The 27,105-nt window shown below is 44.6% G+C and overlaps 1 protein-coding gene across 3 annotated transcripts in view; it reads right to left on the reverse strand.

Moving 5' to 3' along the window:
• Positions 1-240: 240 nt before the first annotated feature.
• Positions 241-27,105, reverse strand: part of Igsf5 (immunoglobulin superfamily member 5) — a 36,761-nt gene continuing 9,896 nt past the window's right edge. For 2 of the 3 annotated variants that reach the window (XM_087898712.1, XM_048422575.3), the window contains 6 exons: positions 26,091-26,390; positions 17,263-17,403; positions 12,369-12,393; positions 8,637-8,737; positions 7,210-7,283; positions 241-1,009 (listed from right to left, as the gene is read on the reverse strand). In XM_087898712.1, the coding sequence (XP_087754838.1) occupies positions 914-1,009; positions 7,210-7,283; positions 8,637-8,737; positions 12,369-12,393; positions 17,263-17,403; positions 26,091-26,390 (737 nt within the window). In that variant the 3' untranslated portion in view covers positions 241-913. The remainder of the gene's footprint in view (positions 1,010-7,209; positions 7,284-8,636; positions 8,738-12,368; positions 12,394-17,262; positions 17,404-26,090; positions 26,391-27,105) is intronic. The other variant, XM_048422577.3, reaches the window with a different exon arrangement.

Below are 27,105 nucleotides of genomic sequence, written 5' to 3' on the forward strand. Positions count from 1 at the left end.
TTTCCTTATGCTCTGTGGCCCCTGGTAGGTTGTCCATGCCCCAGGGGACAGCCCCACTCCCATTCACATGTGTTAGCACTGATTGGAAAAGAAGAGGACATGAAGCTGGGGGGGTAGGTGCTGGGGTCTGGGAGAAGTTGGAGGAGGTGTTAAGATCACAGAATGGATCAAAATACATTGTTTGCTTCTATGAAATTTTCAAAGAATAAATTAAAAATACAACGATAGAAAAAGATAGTATAAGGTGTTTTGTTTTCTCTTTGTTTATTAAATAGATATCTCTTTTCAGTTCTCCTACGATGCTTGGATAATGCAAGCGTTGTGCCCTGTCAGGCAGAGTCCGCCCCTAATTCACCCACAGACATGGGGATGAGGATACAAGAGCAGCCAGGAATGGCTGTCATCTGCACATGCACCTGGCATTGCTTCTCCTTTTATTTAACCCGCTGAGCTCTGAAGTGCCAGTCCACCTAGAAAGATCCAGTTGATTCTAATGGTTATGCTCTCGGTTCAGTGACAATATACAGCAATGCCCCTAGCTATAAAACACACATAAATAGCATATTACCATGATATAGGACAACAAAAACATTTTGAAAGTCATGGCAGAATCCAGTCCTGTCTGCCTTTTGTTGGGTTAGCAAGCAGGAGTGTCAATCCACGAGGAATATCTCCATGACAGACCATCAGGTTTTGCTCAGTCACTTTAAGGAATTCACCAAAACCATGAGACATTTCAAAATCAAATTCTTCTTGGTATGAGGAAAACCGACTCCTCCTGTCACGATAAAGCATCAGCTTCGGTGACTCCAAGGTGGCCTCTTTGGCAAAGTTGAGGCCCAGTCTCAGGATGGAGAGGAAGATGGTATCAACTTGGTGGGTGTGCACAAAGTACAGCCATGAGAGGTCTTTACTATACCAACGTTGCATTTCTGACCTTCCGAGGACTGGCGACGTCAAAGGAAACCCGTGGATGACTCGCTGGGCTGGGCTGGCGTGTTTTGGGTTCCTGGTAACAAAGGCAGAAAGGTCAGTGCTCACCTGAGAAGCACGAGGGGTCAGAGATGAACAACTGTATAGAGACACACCCTCTCCTCCGTTTCCTTCAGCGACACACGCTCTGGTGTGTCCCAACCCAAGAGCAAGCTCATCCCCAGAATCCAAGACCCACTTTTAACAAACGATGTTACAGATGCAAAGATTCCGTTTTGTTTTGTTTGCTAATTTTCCCGTGGAAGTTCTTGTTTTACTTGGTAGGGTTTTTTTTTCCATTTAAAACATAAGATATTTGTGGACATCTTCAAATAACACATATTCCTTCTAAAAGAGCAAAAGCAAACCAGAAGCGCTGACCAGAAATTTGCCACTCCATATCTCCTGTGGCATTGTGTGGTGCTGGTGTCTCATTCAGAAACCTTCCAAATTAACCTGGGCTCCTCTACAAGGCCAGTGACACAAGCCTAACACGTGCTGGTAAGCCTAGCCCCTGGGAGACTGAGACAAGAGTTCAAATTAGCCTGAGCCACCCGGGGAGATCCTGTCTCAAAAGCAAAGAAATTGCATGCAACCCATTTTCCCTGCCAGCCCGGGGAGCCGCAGTTCAGACTGCAGGGCACGGTAAGCACATCGAATATCTTAAATAATGCAGGGGGGCAGGATGAATTATTCAGCAGCAGTGGAACGTTGTGGATCTGTGGGAAAAGTCTTGTGGCTTTCAGTTACAGGCTTCCAATAAGGAAAGGAAGCCTGCTTGGCGGATGGAGCTGTCTACGCCAGGGTCTCTCTGGAGGGCGCCTTCTGCTGGGAGTGCTGGGGTTTTGGCAGTTGTTTGCTTCTGTTTGCGCTGCTGGGTTGCACAAATGTACTGCCGCTTTCTAAATTTATCACGGGTTTATTTCTGTTTATCTCAACAGGAGGAATGGATTAGTGGGCAAGGCACAAGCCGGGTTATGAAACATTCATATGCCCTCGAAAACTGAATGGTAAAGAGATGGAATTGCTAAAAACAACCAGAAAAATTGACTGACAGCAAGTGAAGGCCCCAGAAGAGAAGAAGGAAGGATGGCCATTTGTGTTAAATATTCATCTAGGTATAAAACATTCTTAAAGTCCATGGTTTTAGCCCAAAATGGAAAGAGTTCACTTGTCCAATGAGCTGGGTGTGATTCATAGCAAAAAAATTAAATCCTTGTGAGTTCTGTCCTAGGATGTGTCTACCATGCTACACCTGAGCTCTCTCTACTACCCAGCATGCTCTCTTCTAATAATCAATGGCCTGTTTCATACCTAATCACACACCCTATTGAGACAGAAGCCAGCAATGAAGAGCAGTCACACTTGGCATGTGCCCATTTTGACAATCTATATTTTTTTCCTTCTAACTTTCTTAGACATTTAATGCCTGAGCCGAGGCCTGCAGCCTAAAATCTTAGTCTTTCACCTATATTGAATGTGGTCTGTCTTAGGATGCATCGAAAACACTGGAAACTGAAGAAAATGCTGCCACAGATGACGGGGTGTGTGAGCCTCGTAACTTTACACTTGGTGCTGATCACAGCACCCCAGAAACATCTCAACCTCTTCCTATGATGTAAGGAGCTCACCACAGTGGGCACACCAGGCACAGCTTAGGAAGCCTTCTGGAACTCAGAGAGGGCCCTGCCTTAGAAACAGGCCTGTGTCTACAAAAACATTGTCCCCAAGAATACCACATGGGAACATTTGAAAAGACTGGTTCTTAGGCCTGACTTGGTCTAGATGGTCTGAAAGAGCCCCAAGAGCTTGCACAAGTACACCAAGTGCTTCCAGGGTACCAGACATAGGTTTCTATAGGCTCCATGCATATTCAGCACATACTCTTTAGGAATCCAGGAATCCAGCATCTGGAACCATACCCCAAGTGTCTATCAGGGTATGGCATGAATCAGGCTATACATTCCTAAGTCAAAAGCCCCCTGAGGCATATGCTGCTCTCATAGAAGACCCAAGTCCTCTTCCGAGCAACCACACAGCAGCTCAGAGCCATCCATCCATAGCTTCACTTCCCGAGTGCCTGACTCCTCCTCTGGTCTCTCATGGCACTGCACACACAAGAACATATATAACACTCATACACATGAAATAAGTGAAGCTTTAATACTTCAGTGCTCAGGAAAGACCCCATGAGAGGAAAGGCTGAAATGGGATTGAGCAAAAAAGAGCTTCAGGCATCGGAGGGGTAAGTGATTCTGGAAGCCTGCATCTTACCCCACGGATAGAGCTCACCATCTTCCGTGGTGACTGACCCACAGCAGCCCCTGTCCTCCCACAGCTTCTAGTCACAATGCCTGGTCTTCTGTGGGCACACCTAGAACCACCGGTCCCCTAAGACTCTGTCCCTATGACAATCCCTCACCCTTCTGAAGTTTTACAAGTCTGTGCTGAAACTATCAGAAGATGAAGAAGGGTCTGACCCAAGAGCATCACCTCCACCCTCACAAGACATCACTGTGGCATCACGGACACCAGCACCCTGGAAAGACATGGGACAGAAAAAGTTACAGGAGATGGGGGGGTCTCCTAGACTTCCAAACTGAGCTTTCCTGCAGGGTAACTGCTAGATCTAGGTTGTAACTAGAATCATGCCACACAGCCCGGGATGAAGATGCATATGTAGAAACTTTCACCAGCCTGTAGATGCATACTTCTGTGTAGATCTCAGAGGTTCTAGAAGCTGGGGCAAAGACAGGAAACCTCTGAATAGCCCCATACACTACTGCTTCTTGAGCTGTACATAGCCCTGAGCTCCTGGTTGGCAGCTGTTGTGCTATTTACAGAATTAAGCTTTGCCTGTTCCAAGGCCTATTAGTGCCAAGCAGGAGCCTTTGTTGCTGGTGGCACCCCGTGTCTCTATGGATAGGCCATTTATCTGGCCCACTGAGCTCCCCAGCAGCCCAGACTAGGAATGGTACTGGCTGCAGCCTGGCTCACAGCTAGAGAGCTCGGTTTAGACTGCAGGGTGGAAGGTGGGAGGGTCTGCAAAGCAGCAAAGATGTAGTCAACAGCCCTGAACTCTAACTGGCCAGCATCTCGAGCTGGAGAAGAGCTGGGAGCCAGCACTGACCCTAAGGGGCATGTGTGTACAGAAATGTCCCTTGCCAATGTGAGGGGGGCTGTGACAAATGGGAGCCACACTGAGGCAGCAAAAGGGAGGATAAAAAGACAAAGGATACGCTCTCAGACGCCTCTCTTCGCGTTCCAGGAGCAGGGATCAGAGCGGGGTGGAAGAGAACTGGAGGACAGAGGGAACACAGATGGTAACATCCTCACAGGAGTCAAGAGTTCTGAGAACAGTGCCCATCACACCCTTAAGACTCCCAGACTAGACTGGGATGTGGGATCTGGCCTTCAGAAAGCTCTACAAATGAACCTCTGGTCTTAAGGGTCACCTTGACCATTACTGTAAGAAATGCTTGTGGCCACACTGCAAACTTTCACGTGTCCAGGTGACCTCACAAAATCCCATGTCCTTTTCAAGCCAAACACAGCAGATAGCTGTGCACCTGGCCACAGCCCTCCCTCCAGAATCCCTCCAGCTCATTGACTACTCAATGTGACTCCCAGAGAATACAGCCTATGGCACATTCACACTCCAAATGAGCTACCTAGAGGCAGTGTTGGGACATACACTTGCATAGTCACCTTTTGGCTGAACTTGACCGCCCTGTTCAAGGCATGCTTTCCCTAAAATCCCCACCAGGAATAGAAAGAACCAGTCATTCAATAACTCCACTAAGTTTCTAGCTAGGCAAAGACAGTTCTCTCTGGGGTCTGATTGGTGTTGTACGAACCTCAACACTCTCTGCTGATGCTAAGGTCGCCTTGAAGCTTTGCAGCCCCCCCCCCAGGAAACACAACATAAGCCATTATCGTCAGGTTCAGCACCAGGGCTGCTATCTTATTTTTTTTCCCCACCAACTGATCACTTAACTGGCTATGCATGTCAGTAGCTTGAAACCGTCAAATTTCTCTCCCTGGATATTTTCAGAACAGCTTTGAGAAGCATCCTCTTGAAGTTCTGAAATGTCATCTTTCATTCTCTTGTTCAAGCACCAGCATTCTCATTCCTCTCTCACACCAGAAACATTCCAGATGAAATTATCTAGTGAACCCTATTTGAATCTCTTCCTTGGCAAACACGTGGGTTTGTCTACAGGAAACTTTTGACAGGAAAAGGCAGCCAGAAAGATGTTGGGGAGATGGGGGGCTTATGAAGTGTGTTCTTGGGGTATCCATGTGGGATAGCTTCCCTTCACTGTCAACATGGCTAAACCTGAAATCACCTAAAAGACACACTTTTGAGCCTATCTATGGGGGTGTTTCCAAGGATGTCTAAGGGGAGGGAAGGCCCACCCTGGACATCAGAGCACCATCCTGTGGACTGGGGTCCCATACTGAATCAAAAGGAGGTGCTACAGCAGCACCCATCTCTCTTTATTTTGTGGGACCCATAGTGGACTGTATCTCCAAACCGTGAGCCAAAAGAAACCGTTCCTTCCTTATGTTGCCTTTGCCAGGCATCTTGTTACTTTAACAAGAAGTGTGACTTAGACACAATGCTGATAGCTGGGTGGGAGGGAGCTCCTTGGCCACCTGTATCCTTATCAACCTGTGATTTCACCCAGGTAGAGCTATCAAAACTGGATATATAATACATACACACATAGTTTGCCCATTGCTCCCTTTAACTGTCACTTCTTGGTCACCAGACCAGGGCTTCTAAAGAAAGCCTGTCTCCTTTCCCCTGCTTAAAAAGTTCCAGATCCATCCCGAGACACACAAGCCAAGGATCTGCTTTCCTGAGAAACACTGGCCTCTCTGTTCCCCTGCCACTTCACTTGAGGGGGTGACTACAATGTGTACAATGTATACTAAGAGCTAGTAACCTTCATGTGTGCCACAGTTCCCCCATGTATCTCCTCAGCTGGCTCCCTGTGTTCCCCTAACATCACTTGAGTCCCCAAACTGCCTAACCTAGCATCAGGCAGTCTCCAGCCCATGGAAAACCTAAAAGCTCCATGTCACTGGCAGAATCACGCAGGCAGCTGAATTCCAGAGAGAGGAAGGAAACCACAGAGCAGAACTCCCTGGAAATCTAAGTCAATCCATGTGTTCAAAAAGAATGATCAGAGACCACAAAGGTGCATGTGCTAGGTGCCATCACCACAAGCCAACAGCAATTATTGCACAGATCAAACCACCCAGGGAGTGACTGGAAATCTAGAGGCAGCTTCTCCAAAAGGGATGAGAAGGTTACGCCTCCCTGAATTGGGGCCCCCAGGGTGGGATCCCCTGGAGTGGGCCTCTCTAGGAGTTGCACTTGTACAGGTCAGAGAAGGTTGCTGTCAATGCTCTGTCTACAATTTTATATACAAATTGTTTTCTGTGACATTAACCTCAACTCCTACATGTATGATAACCAGTGTTGATTGTGTGTTAGAAAATGAACATGCTATGTTCACAGTTGACAATTTTAACTGTCTTGTCCATCCAACACTACAGATTTACGCATTCAATTGCACACTGAGTCTCCGATGACATCTAATGGAGACCTCAGAAATGCTCATCATAAATATTGCTCTTTGCACCCAAACCCTCTCATCCCTTAGCAATCTCTGTCAATGGCAGCTCCAATCTCCAAACAGTTCTGGCCATATTCTTGACCAAGGACTCCTTCTACCTCCACCCAAACTCCAATCCCAACAGGATCTTCCTCACTGTCAACCTCATGTCCATAGAACTCACATGCCGGGCAAACCACATCTATTCTCCTGATTTTCAAACCCAGCACCCAGCATGCTTCCATGAGACAAAGAGCCCAAAGTACTAGTGTAGATGTAAATTCTACAGATCCCAGAGAGCCAGAGCAGCAAAGGTCCTGGAGACCGTCAACAAAGTGAACAAAATAAGTGGCATGTTGCTCATGATTTTGTTGGTTCAGGTGACTATTTCCCTAGTCAGAGTACAATCTTCCAAATCACCAACTGGACATACAGCCACTGCTATAGGAAAGCAAGAGCAACTTCCTCTCTCCGCCCCATTCCAGAACTGTCTGCTTGAAACAGAGATGGGGAAGAGAGCCCTTCTTCCGTCATGAATATTCAATGTGTACCTATCACAAGGTATGCATTTTGAAATTATTTTTAAAAATTCCAAAATGTTCTACATCACCTGATAGGGAGAGCTGTAGTTGTGTTGTTTTGGAACGCTGACTTCACCAGATTTAGGAGGAAGAGAAGCAATCTCTGCAATAGAAGAATTTTTTTTCAGTGCAATATATGATTTTTTCTAAGAAACCAGGTTGCATATTCCAATAATTAAATAGTATTTCTACATACGCATATTTGCTCCTATGTAGTTCTGGCTTAAAATAATCTCTGCAGTTCAGACCTGGAATGTTCCTCGAGGCCCATGTACTAAAGACTTAGGGCTATTGGAAATGATGGGTCCTTTAAGGGGTGGAGCCCAGTGGGAAGAAGTTGGCTCACAAGGAAGATGTCCTTAGGGAGAACATTAGACTCTTGCCTCTTCCAGTCTCTCTCTTTGCTTCCTAGCACCATGAAGTGAATACACCACTCCATGATGCTCTGTCTGCCCAGGTCTATGAAACTGTGAGCTAAAATGAACCTTTCTTGCCAGTCTTCGCTGTTGAGCTCAGCTGCCCATGGGTGGTGGGAAGCTAACAGCACTCTGAGCACACAGCTGTTTGTCTCTTTCTGTCACATAAGCTTAGAACTTCATGCTCTATGTAAAAATCAATTTCCTTCTTCACACCATGGCCTTATCTAGACACAAGATAACCCACGGCAGTAGCTGACCATGGAAAATAAACATAGGACACACTGAGAGTAGGGCAGAGAGGTTGGGGTCAAGCCATCATTTCAGTCAAGCTACTTGCAAAATGCTCAAAACACTAATGAGTAATACACACCAGCAAGAAACTCTGGAAGAGGCTGGGGGGTTCTCCAGTATAGCAGCCCATGCTTTGTGGAACTTTTTAATATGATGCATAGAATTTGTGATGCACCAGGGAGGCAGTCAAAGAATGGGGATACTGAAAGCTAGAACCCCAAGCTTAGCAAGGGTCAACTGACTAGGGGTCTGTCCCTGGGATTTTTTTTCCAGCCCACGTGGCTGACAACCCTTTCTAGTGCTAATGGTGTGTGCAGGCTTCCCTTTGGCCTCATCCTTTCAAATCCTACTGCTGTGGTCTTGCCTACACAGAGTCCCTACCCAGTGTGGCTACAGAAGACGAGATTCTGCAGACAACTTCTCAAAGTAGCTTAGCCTTCTAACAACCGTCCTGCCTGGCTGATCAGAAGCAGAGTCTGTGTGTCGGTTGAACTTGAATTGGGTTACATTTGGAAGAAACTGCCTGCATGCAGCACGTTAAAGGGTCATCTCATAGCTTTAAAGGTGAGTAAAATCCTTGAAAGTTATTAACGTTATTTATGCTTTAGGTAGAAAGAGAGAGCGCTTAATTGCTAAATCTACTCCACGTATTGTTCTGTGTGTAGATTTTTCTACTGGAGAAGCTGGTGTCCAGGCAACCCACACATCTTCCTCTGGAGGTCTTCCCGTGCCCGCCTGGTACTCACGTGCCCTCCTTGCTTCTTCTGAACTGTACCCATAATTCTCCTTTCCACTTTTTAACCTTGTCTCAGGCTCTGCTTTGATCGTCTTCACGTTTGCCGTTTTCCTGAAATTGGAACATTTCTGTTACAGCTTCTGCTCAGCAGAGTTAGACAGCCTGTGCATTCGTGCATACCAGCGAGAGGGAGGGATGGGGCTCATTGTGGAAGGTCTGTGGACTCTACTCCCAAAATGCCCTGAAGTAAATACAGGGTCAGTAACCGATGAACCTGAGCCCAACTATTCCACCCTCTGTTGCTGAAATCCGGGCACATCCGCTTGTCATCACAGTTTCTGGGGCTGCCTTCTTGTCACAGCAGAGCTAGGGGTTGTAGACAAGACTTCACGGATGGCAAAACCAAAAGTATTACTGTGTATCCCTTTGTACAAAACAGTGGGTTTGATCCCCGAAATAGAGCAGAGATGAGTGCAGCTCCCCAGGGAGCAAAGTCGGGTGATGGATAGCCAGAGAATGAAAAACATTTATACTCAACTCCCAAGAGCATCTGCTAAGGAAACAATTGTGATATATGCCTGAAGATGGCTCATACACGAGCTACAGAGGACCCAAGGGGCCAACAGAAGTGAGCGAGAGACGTCCGTGCTGCCCATAAAAACGTGACAGACAAGAGCTGCCACATACTGCAGGGGACAGTGGACACAGGACTGCTATTGAACAACTGTGTGTCCAGGCCCTCACTGCAATAGGGATGACACAGAACTCTCAACAAGGTGGGCACTCAAGTTCTCCACAGGGACACGAGAGAACACTCAGAGAATGATACTCCCTCCCTACTGGAGCAAGCTGAAAACTGTCGAAGTCCCACATAAAGCCGAGGAGAATAAACACCAATACAGCTAGAACACAGCATTTTGTCATCAGAAAATATCTCCACCCACATGGCACAGGGTGCATGGTCGTCACTGTAGAAAGTCCTGGAGAGCAGACATGTTTGGATGAGGATGTGTGACGATTCATTTACATAGATCTAAGCTTACGATGTGGGAAAAGATGTCAGTGGTGTGTTACCTTTGGGGGCAAAGAGACAATGGTCTCAGGGAGGTCTGAGAGGAGCGTGGTGGGGCTACTGACTCACAAGTTCTGAATTTTGGCCAAGGTCACATCATAGGTACCTGAGACCTTCATTCTGGGCACACCTTCCTCCACTTACATTGTGAACAAAAGTGTCATGAACCATCACCCTGTAAAACAAACCTATACTGATAAAAATGTTTGACGATGTTTTAAATTAAGCATATATGTATGTGTGTGGTATGAACATGTGACTGCAGCTGCCCATAGGAGTTAAAGGGGGGAGTGTTCAATACCCCGGATCTGGAGTCAGAGGTGGGCATGAGCTGCCTGGCATGAACGCTGAATTCAGGTCCTGCACAAGAGCAGAAAATGTTCTTAACCTCTGAGCCATCTCTCCAGTCACTCTAATAAAATTGCTTTATTTATAAAAAAAAAAAGTCTATAGTGTTTGTTGATATAGGCAGTGGCTTGTGTTTTCCAAGCAGAAAAAGCAGATCCTAAAACTACATACATGCCTTTCATAAAACAATAAAATTAAAACCATCTGAAAAAAAAACCTTTCAGACCAAAGGACCATTTGTTAGCAGAAAAAAAAACCATTCAGAATAGTGTCAGATAAAAAGAATGTGCTGTTAGATAACAGTTGTGAGGGTCTAAATTGTACAAAATGCCTCTGTTCATATCTCTGCTTATATACATGATACACTAACATATGTAACAGTAATTACCTCTAGACAATGGATCTACAGGTAACATTAACATTGTTTCTCAGATCTATTCATGTTTAATTTCTTTTCTACGCTAAATATGTGCTGAATCTTTAAGAAATAATATGTATGGTTATTTTAACGTATAAATGTAAGTGGCTGGAGACAGCAGTGTAGACAAATGGGAAGGAAAAGTGGGGAGATGTGGACAGGCAGTGAGTCATCAGCCTGCCCCCAGGACGAGGCAATCATGCTCGTCCAGGACCTGCACACAGATGAGGGACTGGCTCTAGGAGCAGCTGCCCTCTTTATAACCCTGAATTCACAAGCAGAATGTTAGAAATATCATCTCTCTGCCTCAGTACCCTCAGCCACAAAATGGAAAAGGTCTATACAACCATGGTAAGAAACCAGCAAGACTGAAGCCTGTGCAGAGCTCAGAGCAGCACCCAACTGTTAAGGGAATGAGCACAACAGAGGGAGGGGGTCTTCCCTGTTGTCATGGCTACCCATGTGGTTGTATGTGCCTATTGTTATTCTTCAGCATTTTGCTGAGTAACTATGGATTTCTTTACTGAGCCTTGAAATCCTCTAAGATCCTGAGAATAGAACCAAAGGTCATGGCAACCAGCACCTTGCTCAGCCAAGGAGGAATCCAGGCTATGACCCCCCTGGTAACCATGGTCAGAGAAATACTAAAATGTGCACCAGGATCTGTTTCCTTGCTTTCCCTCATCTCACAACAGGCCCCAAAGAACAGTTTTGAGACTATTGCTGCATGATGTCAGTGTAACTGCCTCTCTCAGAAGAATCTTTTTTTTGTTTGTTTGGTTGGGTTTTTTTGTTTCTTTGTTGTTTTTAACCAGGGCCAGAAGATGAATGAAAGAAACCTGTCGCTTGGTAACCATTACACATTCATTCATGGTACTGTACAGAGCCTAGAAACTATATTATCTAATAAACACTGACTGCTGGATGTGGCTGCAGAAACCTTCAACAAAACTGCTGTATCTGAAACACTCTGGGTGACTCTGTGACTCTGAAAGTAGAGACATTCACACTGGCTACCATGTATTCCTGTGAACATACCAGCTACCATGTATTCCTGTGAACATATCCACTACCGTGTATTCCTGTGAACATACCAGCTACCATGTATTACTATGAACACACTGACTACCCTGTATTTCTGAGAACATGATGACTAGCAAGTACTCTTATGAACGCACTGGCTACTGTGTATCCCTGTGAATATACCAGCTAGCCTGTATTCCTGTGAATCTGGACTTAATTCCCTCAGAAGTGTTTGCAGCAGAGCGGTGGCGGCACACACCTTTAATTCTAGCACTCAAGAGGCAAAGGCAGGTGGATCTCTGTGAGTTCAAGGCCAACCTGGTACAGAGCTAGGACAGAGCTGTTCCAGGACACCTAGGGCTGTTACAGAGAAACCCTGTCTTGAAAAACAATAAATAAATAAAGTGTTTGCGGACCCTCTGGATGGTGTAGGAAGCAGAGGAATTTTTCACTCCTGTCTTCTTAGTGCTGGGACGAGCCGCAGACAGTGTCTAATTTGTCTACCAGAGCAATGCCACATGCCTTATAGGCAACTGTCTGGTACGGCTTTCTGTCCTGCAACACGCCTCAAGTCCTAGTGCAATCTGTGTGGGTGCATTGGCTCAAAGCAGGCAGGACAACAGTCACCAACAGTCACAGGGCACAGCGCCCTCTTGTGGAGAGATCTGCAAATGTCAGCTGCTCAGTCAACCTCCATCTCCTTAGAGAACCTTAGCGAGTCCTCCCAAGGTTGCTTTATAAGTCTGTGATTGGATATGTCTTTCAGAGTGTCTTATTGCAGTACATCCTGAGTAGCATAATCCCCCAAACCCTCAAACATGAGTGTTGCCATGGTTACTTGGCTTAGTTTTGGCAAAAAGCTGAAGAGGTTTCCAACTTACCTTATTTCATTTTGATAGCTAGATTCTGAAAAATATAAGAGGGTGTGGGAGAAAGAAAATCCCATTAGCAAAATGAGGACAGTGGTTCTAAAAACAACTCTATTTTTTATTGACTTGATAAACTTCACTTTGACCTGGTCCGTATTCAGAGTAACCCTGCACTGAATTAGTAGACAACTAAAGCCCAAGAAAAACAGACTCAGTATCAGAAAAGCAAGTACTCTGTGGGAACCTGAAAGATAAGGGATGCCCCTTGTGTACCCATTGAATTCTGGTTGAATTTGATACCCAGTGTTGCGCAGGCTCCATGACCAAGAAGGGCTCTAAGTAGCCAAGCCAGCCCCACAAGCCACTGGTTGCCTACTGTGTGCCTGCCCACCGGAAAGTAGATCCTCATTTGACTATTGCAACCATCCAGGATAGAGATGCTGGTGTTGCCATATTCTGCCAAGAAAGACACCAGTATGTTGATAGAACTTAGTTCCTTAACGCTCAGGTCCATTTTCAATCAATGTCATATGTACCAACAGTGTCATTACACACAGAGCAACAACAAAGCTGCCATTCCTTCCCTAGCCAATGGTACCAATCAACAGACTTTGGGACAAGAGGGATTCCAGAACACAGACTCTAAGCCACATGCCAAGTCTCCTCAGTCTGTGTGCAGGGCCCATGTTCTTCACAACCTCACTCACCTAACCAAGCCTGCTGAGATCTGGAAAATATCCATTTCCCCTATCATTTTTTTTTAGGTAACAGTCTCAACCTATTTTCATTTCTAATAACATCATCTGATTGAGATTTCCAAATAAACTCTGAAACGCTTTTATCTGCATTGCAAGGAACTACGGTGGTCTCCCTCCATCAATACCCTCCATGGGTGGGACAAGCCACATGTCCCAGTCAGGTGGGAATGGGTGCAGGATTTGGGGCCATTCTCTCCACACTGCCATCCCAAGGCCTCTGAGCAGAGGCAGCAGGACCCGCAGACACCCTCAGCCAGCTGTCAATTAACCAGAGACACACGGAGAATTCCCCGGGTGCCAGCAAAGCACCAGAAAACACTCCTGGGGGAAAATGTTTAATGCATTTTATGGATTAAAATGATCATACTGGGAAGACCCAGAAGGTCACTGAGTTTTAACAGTCATATTACTATGCAATATATTCACTGAAGCCACATCTGATCTGGCGGCAGAGGGCAAACATAGTAACTGGGTTGTGGCAGGTCTCTGTTCACAGCCCTAGACTTTTAGCAGCAAGAGAGGAAAAGAAATCCCTCACACTGGCATGGGCTTTTTGAAATTACATAAAGGACAACGATGTGGGATTCCCCTCTGGATGCTGTGAATATATTTTATTACCATTGGTTAATAAATAATCTGCTTTGGCCTATGGCAGGGAAGAATAGAGCTAGGCAGGGAAAACTAAACTGAATGCTGGGAGAAAGAAGGTAGGGTCAGGGAAATGCCATGTAGCTGCTGAAAAACACAGACACTGGAAATTTAACAGTAAGCCACAGCCTCATAGGGATAAACAGATTACTAGAAATGGGTTCATTCAAGATATAAGAACTAGATAGAAATATGCCTGAACCATTGGTCAAGCAATTTTGTAATTAATATAGTTCTTGTGTGGTTATTCAGGTCTGGGCAACCGGGAAACTAAAATTCAGTCTCCATTTACAAGAAGAAATTTAAGATACACATCACAGAAATTTTTTTAAGACAGAGTCTTACTATGTAAACACATGGGCCTGCAATTTACTGTGTAGGCCAGGCTAGCCTCAAAGTTGTGACAATTCTCCAGCCTCAGCTTCTAGAATATTAGAATTGCACACATGGGCCACTGTCCCTGGCTCAGGACTCTTAATATGCATTTTTAATTTGTTTTTTTTTTTGAGACAGGGTTTTTCTGTAGTTTTGGTCCTGGAACTAGCTCTTGTAGACCAGGTTGGCCTCGAACTCATAGAGATCCGCCTGCCTCTGCCTCCCGAGTGCTGGGATTAAAGAAGTGTGCCACCACCGCCTGGGTGCATTTTTAATTTTTAAAACTAATCTATAGGATGGCATTTACAGAAAAGCAAACTAAAAATAAAAAGAAATTACCCAGGCTATTTACAGAACAACACCCACCAATGAACCTTATTAGCGGGCTAAAGTGGGTCAGACAGGAACCTATGAGAAAGGGAATAACCTCAAATCTCAGAACTCCCCACCAGCTTCACTATGTCATGAATGCCCAGCTGAAGGCCCTGCCCAATCCTCAGTACCTCCACAATGAAACGGAATCACTTCAACCGTTCTCTTTTAAAATCCACTACACAGCAAGTGAAGTCTGTGGCACATGGGCAACTCCTTGGTTAAAGCAAAATCTCATCTTGAGTTCACAGACTTTCACTGCTCTCCAGCTTCCCCTTGCCAAGGAATAAAATGAACCCCTAAATCAAAGCCTGATCCATGAAGGAGCTACAGCCAGACCCCGTCCTTACACTAGATCATGAGATTCACCAGGCATGTCTCGCTGAGAGAGACATCAATGGAAAAGAGTCAGTAGATCCACCTGGTGCACACACAAAGTGTTCGCAAATTTAACAACGCAAATCAAGTGACAGGCACCCAAACATCACATCTCAGCTTTTACAAAAAATAATTTAACTGTAGAAGGTGTTCAAATCAGTGAAAAGACAAGGATTCGGCACTTAGGAAGTTCTGGGCTGTCACGTGTCAAATCATCCTTCGGCACTCAAGTTTCAGACTGTCAAACTCTGTAACACGGCCCCTCATCCTAGACCCCGATCTCCAGACCAGCAGCAGCTTCCGCAAAGCTGGGAGTGTCCCGGCACATTCATTCACAGCACGTGTGTGACTTTTCCATTGACTTAGGTGTGCCATGTTTTTCTTTTTACCTCTGCAGCCACCCTCACCTGCACTGCGACATTTTAAACCCCACAGAATGGGGAAAGGCATGTCCTAACCAATGTTATTCTAGAAAGCAATTGTGTGTTATAGGACATATCACCGCAGCTGTCTATCCTTGAAAATCAGTACAGAAGTCAAGTAACTTCCAGTGAGATCTCATCCGACACCTTCTCAGATGTGGGAACAGCCTGGTCTCTGGATAGGGTTTCCTGGGTCCTGGAGGAACGGTTCTCTCTTCCCTGTACCCTTCCCATGGTTCCCGTCAAACACTGAAGGCCTTGCCTCTTAGTTGCAATTTTGCTGTGCTCAGCATTCCTATTTCCTCTGTCCCAGCTCATTAAGGCAGCACAGGAGTGAAAATATAAATATGTAAATTTGCAGGCACTGTGACAAGTTGATGTGAGCAGGCATTGGGAAATTACTAGATGGGGCTGATCTATACACCCATCAACCCATACATGAATCACCTTTAAAGGAAAAACATTTAAGATCTATTTTCAAGCCATGATTTATTATGACTAATACAGGTCAACAGAACACATTTGCTCTAAACAAAGCCTTGCATCCTTTAATCAGCATGTCCCTCATCCCTAACTCTGGAGACCACCATCCCACTTCGCTTCTGTTGTTGAGTATGCCACAAACAAGCAGGATCACACTGCACTTGTCTTTCTGTGACTGACTCCTTTCTCTTAATGTGTTCAGTCTCATCAACAGGATTTCTACATTTACAAAGGCTAAATGGTATCCCCTTGTGTGAATAAATGTTAAGTATGTATGTATATATGTGTATGTTCATGTTCATGCTTGTATGTGTGCTCATGTGCACCTATGTATGGTGCGGGAGAATTGTCTGTATTCTGTCACTCATGTTTTAAATAAACGCTGATTGGTGAGGCAGGAGGTGTAGGTGGGACAACCAGACAGGAAATAAAGGCGATGCAATGAGAACAGGAGAATGTTGGGAAGGAGGAAGCCCATTCCTCCCCAGTCCTGCCCAGATTATACAAGAAGCAAGATGTGATCTGCCCCACTGAAAAAGGTACTGAGCCATGTGGCTAATATATATAAGAATAATGGGCTAATATAAGTTATAAGGCTAATAAGAAGACTGAGATAATGGGCCAATCAGTTTATAAATTATGTAGAACTCTGTGTGATTTTTCTTTGGGACATAATGACTGCGGGAAACAGGCAGGACAGAAACCCCAACAATCAAACCCACAAGTTACATATGTATGTCTTTGTGTGTACGTGTATGTTCATGTATGTATGAATGGATGTGTGTATGCATGTTGGTATATATATATATACATACATACATAGGTATGTGTTCATGTGTGTATATGCATTATATTATTGTGTGAATACATCTGTATGCATGTATGTGTATATATGTGTATGTCTGTGTGTGTTCAGGTATGTATGCACATGTGAATGTAACGTGTGTGTTCATTGTGTATATCCAGATGTGTTCATGTATGTATATGATGCATGTATGTGTACTTGTATACATGTGTGTATGTGCACTCATATGTAGGTGCATGTGTGTAGCACTGCCTTTACACAGTCATCTGCTGATGGACACTCAACCTGTTTTGATATCTTACCTATCATGAACTTCTATGCAATAAACATGGGAAGGCATATGTGTGTCTGAAACATGTGTTTCATTTCCTATGGATATTCATCCTGCAGTGGGAGAGCTGGATCACAGGTAATTCCATTTTAGTCTCTGAAGAACCTCTATACCATTCTTCATGGTGGCCATAGGTGTTCACATTCCAGCCAATAGTGTGTATATTTCCCTGTCAGCTCTTGTCCACTGCCTATGTGATGACAGCCATCTGCCAGGTTGCTGTGACATCTCACTATGGTGAAACTCATCTTTTGAAAACGTTGATAAGCTTGCTCACTTCAACTGCTTGTTCCACAAATTCAAAACCCCATAGAAATTTACATGAAAACAATACCTTCTTTTTCTCTCCTGGAGATGCCACAGCAGCAGAATACTACAATCAGAACGATGATCAGGATCAGGATCAAGGAAAAGGCCACTGCCATCAGTACAATGGCCCAGGTCGGCAGCGATGAGCCTTCCTCACCAATACTGTCTACAACGGCAAGAGGAGAAAGGAGCTTAGCAACATCTGTACCTTGTAGGCTCAGTGGTTCGAGTGGGATCTGAATTATCTTGTGTTATAGTGATACTTTACTTATGTTTTAATAAATAAAACTTGCCTGAAGATCAGAGAGTAAAACTAAGCCACTAGAGGCCGGGCAGTGGTGTCATACACCTTTAATTCTGGGATTTGGGAGACAGAAGCAGATGGATCTCTGTGAGCCAGCATCACCTGGCTCTGTTTCTGCATTCATCTTGTGTAGCCCAGGTTGGCCCTGAACTCACACCACTGTCTGGTCTACAAGAGCTAGTTCCAGGACAGGCTCCAAAAGCAACTGAGAAAACTTGTCTCAAAAAAAAAAAGAAAAACATAAATAAAAAATCACTATGTTGTATCTTGAATAATAGCATAACGTTTCAGCATTATACTATTCAGAAATATGATATATTAATAATGCAGCAGAGCATTCTTGGCCAACCGCCCTCCTCTCCGTTCAGTGACTCAGACCCCAACAGTATCTCCCATCCCAGTGTTTACTGATACAAGTAATCGCTTTGTAACCCAGGTCCAATTATCAGTTGATTGAACCTCCCACATTCCTGAGAGCTGCACAGGGTGGGCCAGCAAGGCTACTCCCAAGGGTTAGAGTTCTGATAACCACACTGGGAAAGCCCTTGGTTAGCCAAACTGTGTACTAGAGAATGGTGGGTCCTGGCATCTATGTTCCCAGCTCGGTGGTTCCACAGACCAAAGGTAACAGGAGCACCCTATGGGAGGGCAAAAGACCCTGGGCACACAGCTTGCCTCGGGGACCACCAAGTCAGAGTCCACCAAGAAATGCATTTCTCCCACAGTTGTGTAAGTTTTCCTAACCTCTTGTGGAGCCGGTACTATTAGTATCTTTCTTTGCCCTCTTACTGTATCCAGTAGGCACGGAGTAAGACAAAGATAAGATGAGACAGAAAAAAAAGCAGGGAATGAAAGGAAAATATGGAAGGAAATAAAAAGGAAAAGGAATGACCTAGGTATTTCTGTTGTTTTGTTTGGTTGGTTGGTTGGTTTTCTTATAACCATGTCTTAGAGCTGACATGCTGGTTTTGGGCAGTCACATAAATTCATTTTTCATTAAAATTAAATACACACTTTTTAAGTTATAGTACCTACGTCACAAGTGCCAAATCAGCCCAAATGGAGCATTTCCACAATCCTTGAAAGTCCTGGTTCATGGAAAGTACGTGGGTTATTCTGAGGGAGCCTTAAACAACATTTCATTCCTCTGTGCCCAAGCAGGAACCACACAGAAGTCAAAGTATAGACAACCACATTGATCTGTGAAACTGTGCATTCGATTCTACAAGGTCTGTCATTCCGCCTCACTGATATCTCAGCGAAAGTGAAGTAAAGACTAGTCCCTAGAAATGTAAATCAGGTTTCCTCTGAAGGAACATGGGGTTTGCTTTGGAACCAGTGGCCAGGGAGGCTAACGGTGAACATCTCTCTTGGGAGCTCTCCCCATATAGAGCTTGCTTAAAATTGATCCTGCAGCTGTAGCTTGCACTTCCTCTGCCAATGTTAAATGATCAGAATACGAGTAAAATGTTTAGAGAGGATCACTTTTGCCTCAGTTCTCAATCAAGAGTAAGCAAGAGTCCAACTGCATAAGAAGTCACAGGCAAGCAAGAACTCAACTGCACAAGAAGTGACAGCAATCAAAAATCCAACTGCACCAAGAGCCACAGGCAAGCCTAGAGAAGCGGCTCAGCAACGAACAGGGCCTGCTGCTCTTGCAAAGGACCAGAGTTCTGTCCCTCATAGGACAGCTCATAAATGTGTATAACTCCAGATCCAGTGGGATCTGAGGCCCTCTTCTGGCCTCTGGGGGCATTGCATTCATATGAGTACACACACACACACACACACACACATACACACACAAATAACCTTTTTAAAAAAGATGAGAGGTGGTGGCGTCACATGCCTTTAATTGCTGCACCCATGACGGAGGCAGGTGAATCTCTGTGAGTTCCAGGCCAGCCTGATCTAAACAGTGAGTTCCAGGAGACCCAGGGTTACACAGTGAAACCATGTCTCGAAAAATTTATTTAAAAAAGCAAAGATTTATCTGAAAACAAACCAGATAACTGTCTATGCTTTGAAGTATTATATGTTATTTTAAAAGATATTTGGTTTTGCTCTTCATGAATTGCTCATATTCCTTTATTTCCTTCCAGAGAATTAGAAAGTGTTGGACAATTTTGATGGATGCTTTATTTTTAACGGCTTATATTTACTGTCACTTCAAACTGTGTTTTTTTTCCATTTCTTCTTATTTATCTTCTACAATCTAAACTGGTCCTAACTCCTTTGAGCTCATGTGTTGTGTATTATATTCCTTATACCCCACATACCTGGAATATACTAGTCATAACAAATGGATTGTGATGGACAATGGATAGATAAATGACAGATGGGTCAGGGGATGGATGAATAGATGGATAACAGAGAGAGAGGATTGGGTAGGTGGGTAGATGGTTAAATGGAAATACAGAAAGATGGGTGGTAGATGGATGGGTAGATGGATGGACGGATGGGTGGATGATGGATGGATAGATGAATGATGGATGGATGGATGGAAGAATGGGTGGATGGATGATGGATGGATAGATGAATAAATGGATAAATGATGGATGGATGGATGAATGATGGATGGATGATGGATGGATGGGTGGATGGATGGGTGGATGATGGATGGATGATGGATGGATAGGTGGATGAATGGGAGGATGGATTAAAGAACTGAGTTCTTATCTTCCTCCTGCACTGGGCAGTCAGATATACTGAGACAGGTCTAGACCTTTCCTTTCTCACCATATAAGATATCCAGAGAAGAATTGCAGGTGTAGGAAGCCCAAACTACTTTTCTAATGCCATCTGTTGCCACTTCCCCCAATATCTTTCTGAAATAAGATAGGAAAGAGAGAGAGCCTTACCCTACACAGAGAACTATAGGCAACTGGGAAATACTGAGAACAGAAGAAATACTTGTCTCCAGGGAAGAACATGCAGATTGTTCACAACCAAAAAGTCAGCCCTGAGAACATGTAAATAAAAGTAGCATTATTCAAACTGAGCAAGTTGTATTTATATATTTAGAAATGCATATATGTATGCATTTAATTGTCATTACACACACATATATATGTATATATGTACATGCACACACACACACACACATATATATATATAAAATGACAATTAAAGAAAAGGGGGCATAAATTTTAAAAAAGAACAAGAGGGGGTATATGAGAGGATTTGAAGGGAAGGAAAGGGAGGGGAAATAACATAATATAATCTCAGAAATGTCAAGAGGACATAACATAATAACATAATATAATAAGAGGAAATAACATAATAATAAGAGGAAATAACATAATATAATCTCAGAAATGTCAAAGAGTCAAGAGGACTGCAAAGGCACGTCATGTGCAAGAGGTTGGTGGCACACACTTTCAGAATATGATTCAGGCTACTGTAGTGGGATTCCCCTCTGTGAGCTCATTAGCAAAGAAGCTGTTTTGGCCTGTGACAGGTCAGACTATAGCTAGGCTGGAAAACTAAACTGAATGCAGAGACAAAGAAGGCAGTGTCAAGCAGACACTATGTAGTTACCCAAGAAGTAAAATGTGAGGTAACAAACCATGAGCTTCATGGTAAAATATAAAATAATAGAAATGGGTTAATTTAAGATGTAAGAGCAAGCTAGGAATATGCCTGAGCCTTTGGCCAAACAGTGCTGTAATTCATATAGTTTTTGTATGATTACTTGGGTTTGGGTGGCCAGGAAATGAAAGCACAGTCTGTTTAGAGACCACTCTGCCCCATTATGGGATATGCCCATGTTTCCCTTACCATGAACACAATAATGATATCATTAAGGTTTGAGCTACGTTCTTGACTCTCACAGTTCAGAATAAAAGCAGACCTCCATCTGTGCGGAAGCCTCTTAATTCTCAGTCATGTTGGGCTTCCCACCAGAGAACCTAATCTATCTTGTGGCCCCTATTTACTTTCTGGGTTTCCTTTGGCCTTTGATTCACTTGCCAGTCACAAGTCTTGCTCTACCAGGTTGTTTAGATTAAAAAAAATGTGTGTGTGAAAGATTCTGAGGTAGAACTCCTGTGTTTACAATCACCATGGACACCCTACATCAAGTTAAATGGACTGCCTTTCTCAAACCTAAGTTTGCAAATGTCACACGTTTTCACGATAAGGGAACTAGCTGGGGTTAGACAGGAGGCCTGGCTCCTGATGTAAGAGATAGGCTTGAATTCTCCCTACTTATGACAGCATGTTTATCAACCACTCAAACATTCCTTGCCCGTGGCCTCTTCTCCTACTTAACATTCCAATCTTCTGTCGAACCAGGCTGGATTCCACAACCTTCCTCGACTGAGTAGAGAGTGACTGCTTTCTCCTTGAGTGTGCATGTGTACAGGGGAAAGGCCGCCTCTTGGGGCTGATGACTGAGTCTAGAAGGGAACGGGAGACTTGTGGTATCACTCACTGTCATCCTACTTCAGCCACCATACCCAGCCACATGCAACAACCCCGCACTGACACCGTCTGGGTATTCACCTCTCCCTGGAAATCCAGTCTTCCTCTGAGTCTCTCCTCTGAGACACACCTGCTCAAGTCTCCTCTACTCCAGTCTATTATGTTTGGGGTCATCAGGAAACATAAAACACTACTGGAACTGTTCAGGTGTCTTATTTTAATAATGTTTTTCATTTACCACCTGTTACATATATGTGTGCACGTGTGTGTGTGTGTGTGTGTGTGTGTGTGTGCATATAAAACATGGACAATCTTGTTTAGTAGAAAGTCATTTTGGAATAAATCATTCACAGCCCATTGAAAACAACAGTCTTATTGTTAAGCCAAAAAAAATGATAATAGATAGAAAAACAGGTTCTTGGAAGGATTCGTGATCCAATCTGTTTGCATGTAGATAAGACAAGAAAGAGCCCTGGGAACCTGCCCCACGGCTCAGCACAAGAAAGCCAGGTTCTTAGCACACTTCCTACTCTGTCACAGACCGTCATTGTGGAACAATCCCTCCAGGGAGGTTCTACCCAGGTCTTAACCTTTTCAGGACATCTGGAAAGGTACACCTGTTGCTTTGCTCAGGGCAGTGAATACATGACTCAGGTGAGTGACAGAGCCCCTGACGAGGGTGGACACACTCTACCTGAGCAACCCACAGTGACTACTAAGGTTATCTTCAGGTTTAAACTCCAAGCCCTGCTCCCTAAGCTCTTCCCACCCCTGTGTGCTCCTCAGGAACACGTCACTGACTTTATGGTGTTCTTGGGGACCATCCTTTCCCAATCTGTGAAGGAAAGAATCATTTCCCCAAATGTTCTGTCTGGAAAGAGTTAGCACAACATTAAAAACAGTTGCGTAGAATTTCTCAACATAAGCTGCATTGCCATAAAATGTCGTCACTGCATGCAAAACCCGTGCTGACCAGAGAGGACATGGGTGTGTGAGGCATTAATGTTTGCGAAAACTGCTCGCCCTTCTGCCCTTCCTGCTCTGGAGCAGGAATCACATTAAAGAATTGTCTTGGACAATTTCTCCAGTACACTGCTTCTCCCAAGGCAAGTGCTACAGTTAGTTCAGCTCCACAGACAACAGAACTGGGGCTCAGAGGGGTGAATTAACTTCTTCCCAAGTCACAGGGTTAGATAGAGCATATGAGAGCTTCTCCATCTATGGTTTGTATAGACTGTGGAACCTGACCAGCTGGAGTAGAGGCAGGACTTTAGATTTTAGGCTAACTACTCTCAAGCCAGTTATTTGGGAACTTAATATCAAAGATATCATATTCCATAAAAACCAATTAAATGGGAGCTTCTAAAAAAGGCTGAGCCTCAGCACATGCATCCAGGCTCCTCCAGTGACTGATTCACAGCCAGGAGACAAGACACTTCAATTCATTGCCTGCCCATCTCACATGCAGGAAAACTGAGCCTCAGATCTCCACATAACATGCCCAGAGTCATGTCATCAAGGAGGCCATGTGGAAATGAAGGTCTAGGTCAGAGGGCTGCTTCTCCATTCCAAGGAACATCAAAGATTGCCAGCAGTCACTGGAAAGAACGGAGAGGCGCAGTATCATTCCTGTCGTGCAAACCCCAGGAGGACACCACCCTGTCTGCCGTGACCTCAGGATGAAACAGGGTCATACTTACCACCTTTTCTGTCTGACTTTGTCAGTTCTCATGGAAATGAATTGAAATCAAACTAGACCATTGCATTTGACAAGATGCTCATGTGCCCTAGAATGCGGCCTCCCTTCACAACCTACACATGAGGAGAACCAATGCTAAGGGGACACCCAAAAAGGCACATCTGGGGCCATGCTGTTCACCGGAATATTTCTTTGTTGGGCTGTTGTGTAACTCCTTCCTCCCAATGGAAGAATCCCACTTAGAGAATGAGAGAGGATCAAAACATTCAGGAAGGTAACGAAAGTCGCAAGACTCACAGGTTCTTCCCAAAGGCTATATAAGCTGTAATAATTGCAGGAAGACCCTTCGATAGAACTGCCTGCATGTCATGCAGAGTGTTCCATAGATACAGTGGTCCCGAATCATCAAACTGGTGATGTATCTGAGTCATTCATACTCCTGTAAGTGACCCCAATAAACTTCTACCTGGAGCGAGTAAGCTTTCATTCACATCTCTCCCCAACACATAAGCAAGGGTCTTTACGTTCTAATGTGGCTATCTGATGCCCAACAGTTTTGTGGTTTCAGTAACTAAGAAAACTGGTTTTTCTAGAACTGAGAAACCAGCTTCTGAAGACAAGCCTTGGCTTCCCACGTGTCTTCTTCAGGGGACTGTTTGATCTCTGGGGCAGCACATCTCTGTGACCAATCCATCAGACTTCCTGAGCTCACCTAAGGAAGGAAAATAATCCCCCAGCCTTGTGGTAGAGATGTGGGTACAGAACTGGGGTTCCCCACCCCCGAGGAAGTCTGGCAACTATCACAGGTGGCCACCTCTCTACTCTCCAGGAACTTGATCCCAGCTCCTCTAGCTCCACAGGCAAGGTGGAATGAGGTCTGCAGCTAATAAAACTTGCATAAAACACACAACACGGAGCCAGATACCAGCTGCTCTGATCTTGATGAATAATTTAGAAATGAATTACCCTTTTGCAAATGAGTCCAATAAAGCAAGACTCATTGCTGCCCACCCGCAGAGCCTTCCTTCCCAGCCCTCTGGCCGACAGCTGCTGTAATTAAGGTGCAGTCCCAGTTAAGGAAGAGTTCCATTGATTGGGGGAACGAAGTGCCTTTTCCTTCAGAGGAAAAGGATGGCAGAGAGCTAATCCGTAAGACTCATTTCTAGAAGGGGCCATCCATCAAGCTCTGTTCTGCATCATTATCTTTGTGAAATGTGAGTTTTCAACAGTCAGTTCTTGCCTGTTTGGTGCCAACAGAATTTTGTCTTTGAGTCTTGCCTGTCAAAGCCTACACCAGACTTCATTGTCTCTAAGAAGCTTGTGGGAGAGCTGGGTTGGACGTGGGCAAAGCAAAATGAATAAGGAGCACCTGGTTGAACGAGAGCCCAAAAGCTAATAAGAAAATGTCAGAAAGTCACCTGAGGGGTGGGAAACCCAAGACCAAGCTGAACACCAAAAATAAGGACAGAAATAGACTATAACGGACAGAATAAAACTGAATTTTTATGAGAGAGAAAGGCTGACAGACAGAGAGAGACAAAGATATGTACAGACACATGCTCACGGAAGCCATGTAAAAATGAAGGTGGGGGGGGATCAGATGGCTACTTTGACAAGCCAAGAAATACTGAAACAGGAAAAGAGAATGAAGAAATTCTCCCTGCTTTCTCCAGGACTTCCTTCCTCCTCTGTAAGATGAGGGGTTTACTGTGAGTCTCCAGGGCTCGTGTGACTGGAGTTCAAGTCAGAGGTAGATCCCTTACTGGCTCATATGAGGCCCTGGGTTTATGCCTAGCAGCATCTCTACCTCCAAATAAACTTCATGTCCTACTACATCACCCCTGTACCCTTGCCAGTTCAGAACTCACAGGTTCCACAGGGTCCTTAAATGAACAAGGTTAGAGTTCCTGCTATGTGACAATGTATTCCTCTGGAAGACAAAAACTTTAAAGTTTTGTCAGCTAGACAATGAGACACTGTTTTGGTTTTTCAAGACAGAATCTCAGTTTATAAACCAGGCTTCCCTGGAACGCACTACATAGCCCAGGTTGGCCTCAAACTCTCATCCATCTTACTACCTCAGCTCCCGAGTGCGAGGATTATAAATATTAGCCACCAGCTTCAGTTTTGAAAAACAGTAAGTCAAGTATTTGTCTCTGAGCCGGGCTGCCTTCTTATCTAAGTAGTGGACAGGGTTTTGCAGGGGTTCATCCGCAGCTAGGAAAAAGAAACACTTTCAAGAAGGAATCGTAAGAACAGGTGAGATCATAGGCTGAGCCCATGCCACTGCATTGACAATATCACTATCTCCACCCAATGTCAAAGTCATAGTCTAGGCTGGCCATGCATAGTGACCAAGAGCCTGACCCTCCCATGAACCTGAAACGGTCACTCCATAGCTTTCTGGCTGGCGAGGCTCACTTACCAGGCGGGGGCTGAGTCACAGTTAGGTTGACAGTTACGGATTTGCTTGCCTGCAGGTTCTTCAGTTCTGCTACACACGTCAAGGTCCCATTGCCCAGCGGTGTGAGAGCCAGGACACTCAAGGTCCTTGTTAAGTTACCCGGTTCCAGAACGGAATAGGAGCTGGACTGGCTGACTGGGACCTCAAGCTCCCAGGAAATGTCTGGGAGTGGGGTCCAGCCCAGGGCAGAGCAAGTCACGTTACAGGGTTCACCCTCTGGGACTACAAGACTGCTGTTGGGAATGTTCAGGGTCCCCATAACTAAAGAGAAGAAAGAAACAAGCCAAGGAATAACAGAATTTGGATTTTTCCAATTATAGCTTCAAATTACATATCAGGCCCCAGGAAGGCTGTGTCTGTCCCAGGAAACCATGGTTCAGGTCTCATCCGCCATGTCTATAAGCACCTGCTGAGCTCTTATGGGAAGGTGAACTGTCTCCTGAGAATAACGAGAAATACAAATCAAGGAGCAATGGTGTGGAGCTACAGGATTCTCTTAGGCAATCCTGGAAACAGAAGCAGAGAGGGGAATAATCTATATTTCTTTTCCCAGAGACTCATAAATAGCAAATCTCTTATGTTAAATCACCTTCATTTTATAATTTGGGGTCATAAACTTTTTTTGTTTTGTTTTGAGACAAAGATTCATGTAGCCCAGGCTGGCTCCAAACATCACTCAGAGTTGGCTTTGGACTCGAGACCCTCTTGCCTCTACCTCCAAGGAGCCAGGAAGACAGGCGTGGGCCACCTCACTTAGCAGTAAACTTCAAAAAAAGAACTGCCTTGGATATTTCTTTAAAATAAGTTTCTAAATTATATCAAAATCAAATCTATTATAAACTGAATTAACCCAACTAAGTCTCAGAATCTTTGACTTAGATCAATATTTTCTCCAAGAACCCACTTGCCAGTGGCAGCCTTCACGCTGCCAGGAATCCATCTGAAAACGATGTTTACTTGGGCTGACATTACTGAA

The sequence above is a fragment of the Myodes glareolus genome, chromosome 2 (genome assembly GCF_982192425.1).
Source record: "Myodes glareolus chromosome 2, mMyoGla1.1, whole genome shotgun sequence".
NCBI classification, from domain to species: Eukaryota; Metazoa; Chordata; class Mammalia; order Rodentia; family Cricetidae; genus Myodes; species Myodes glareolus.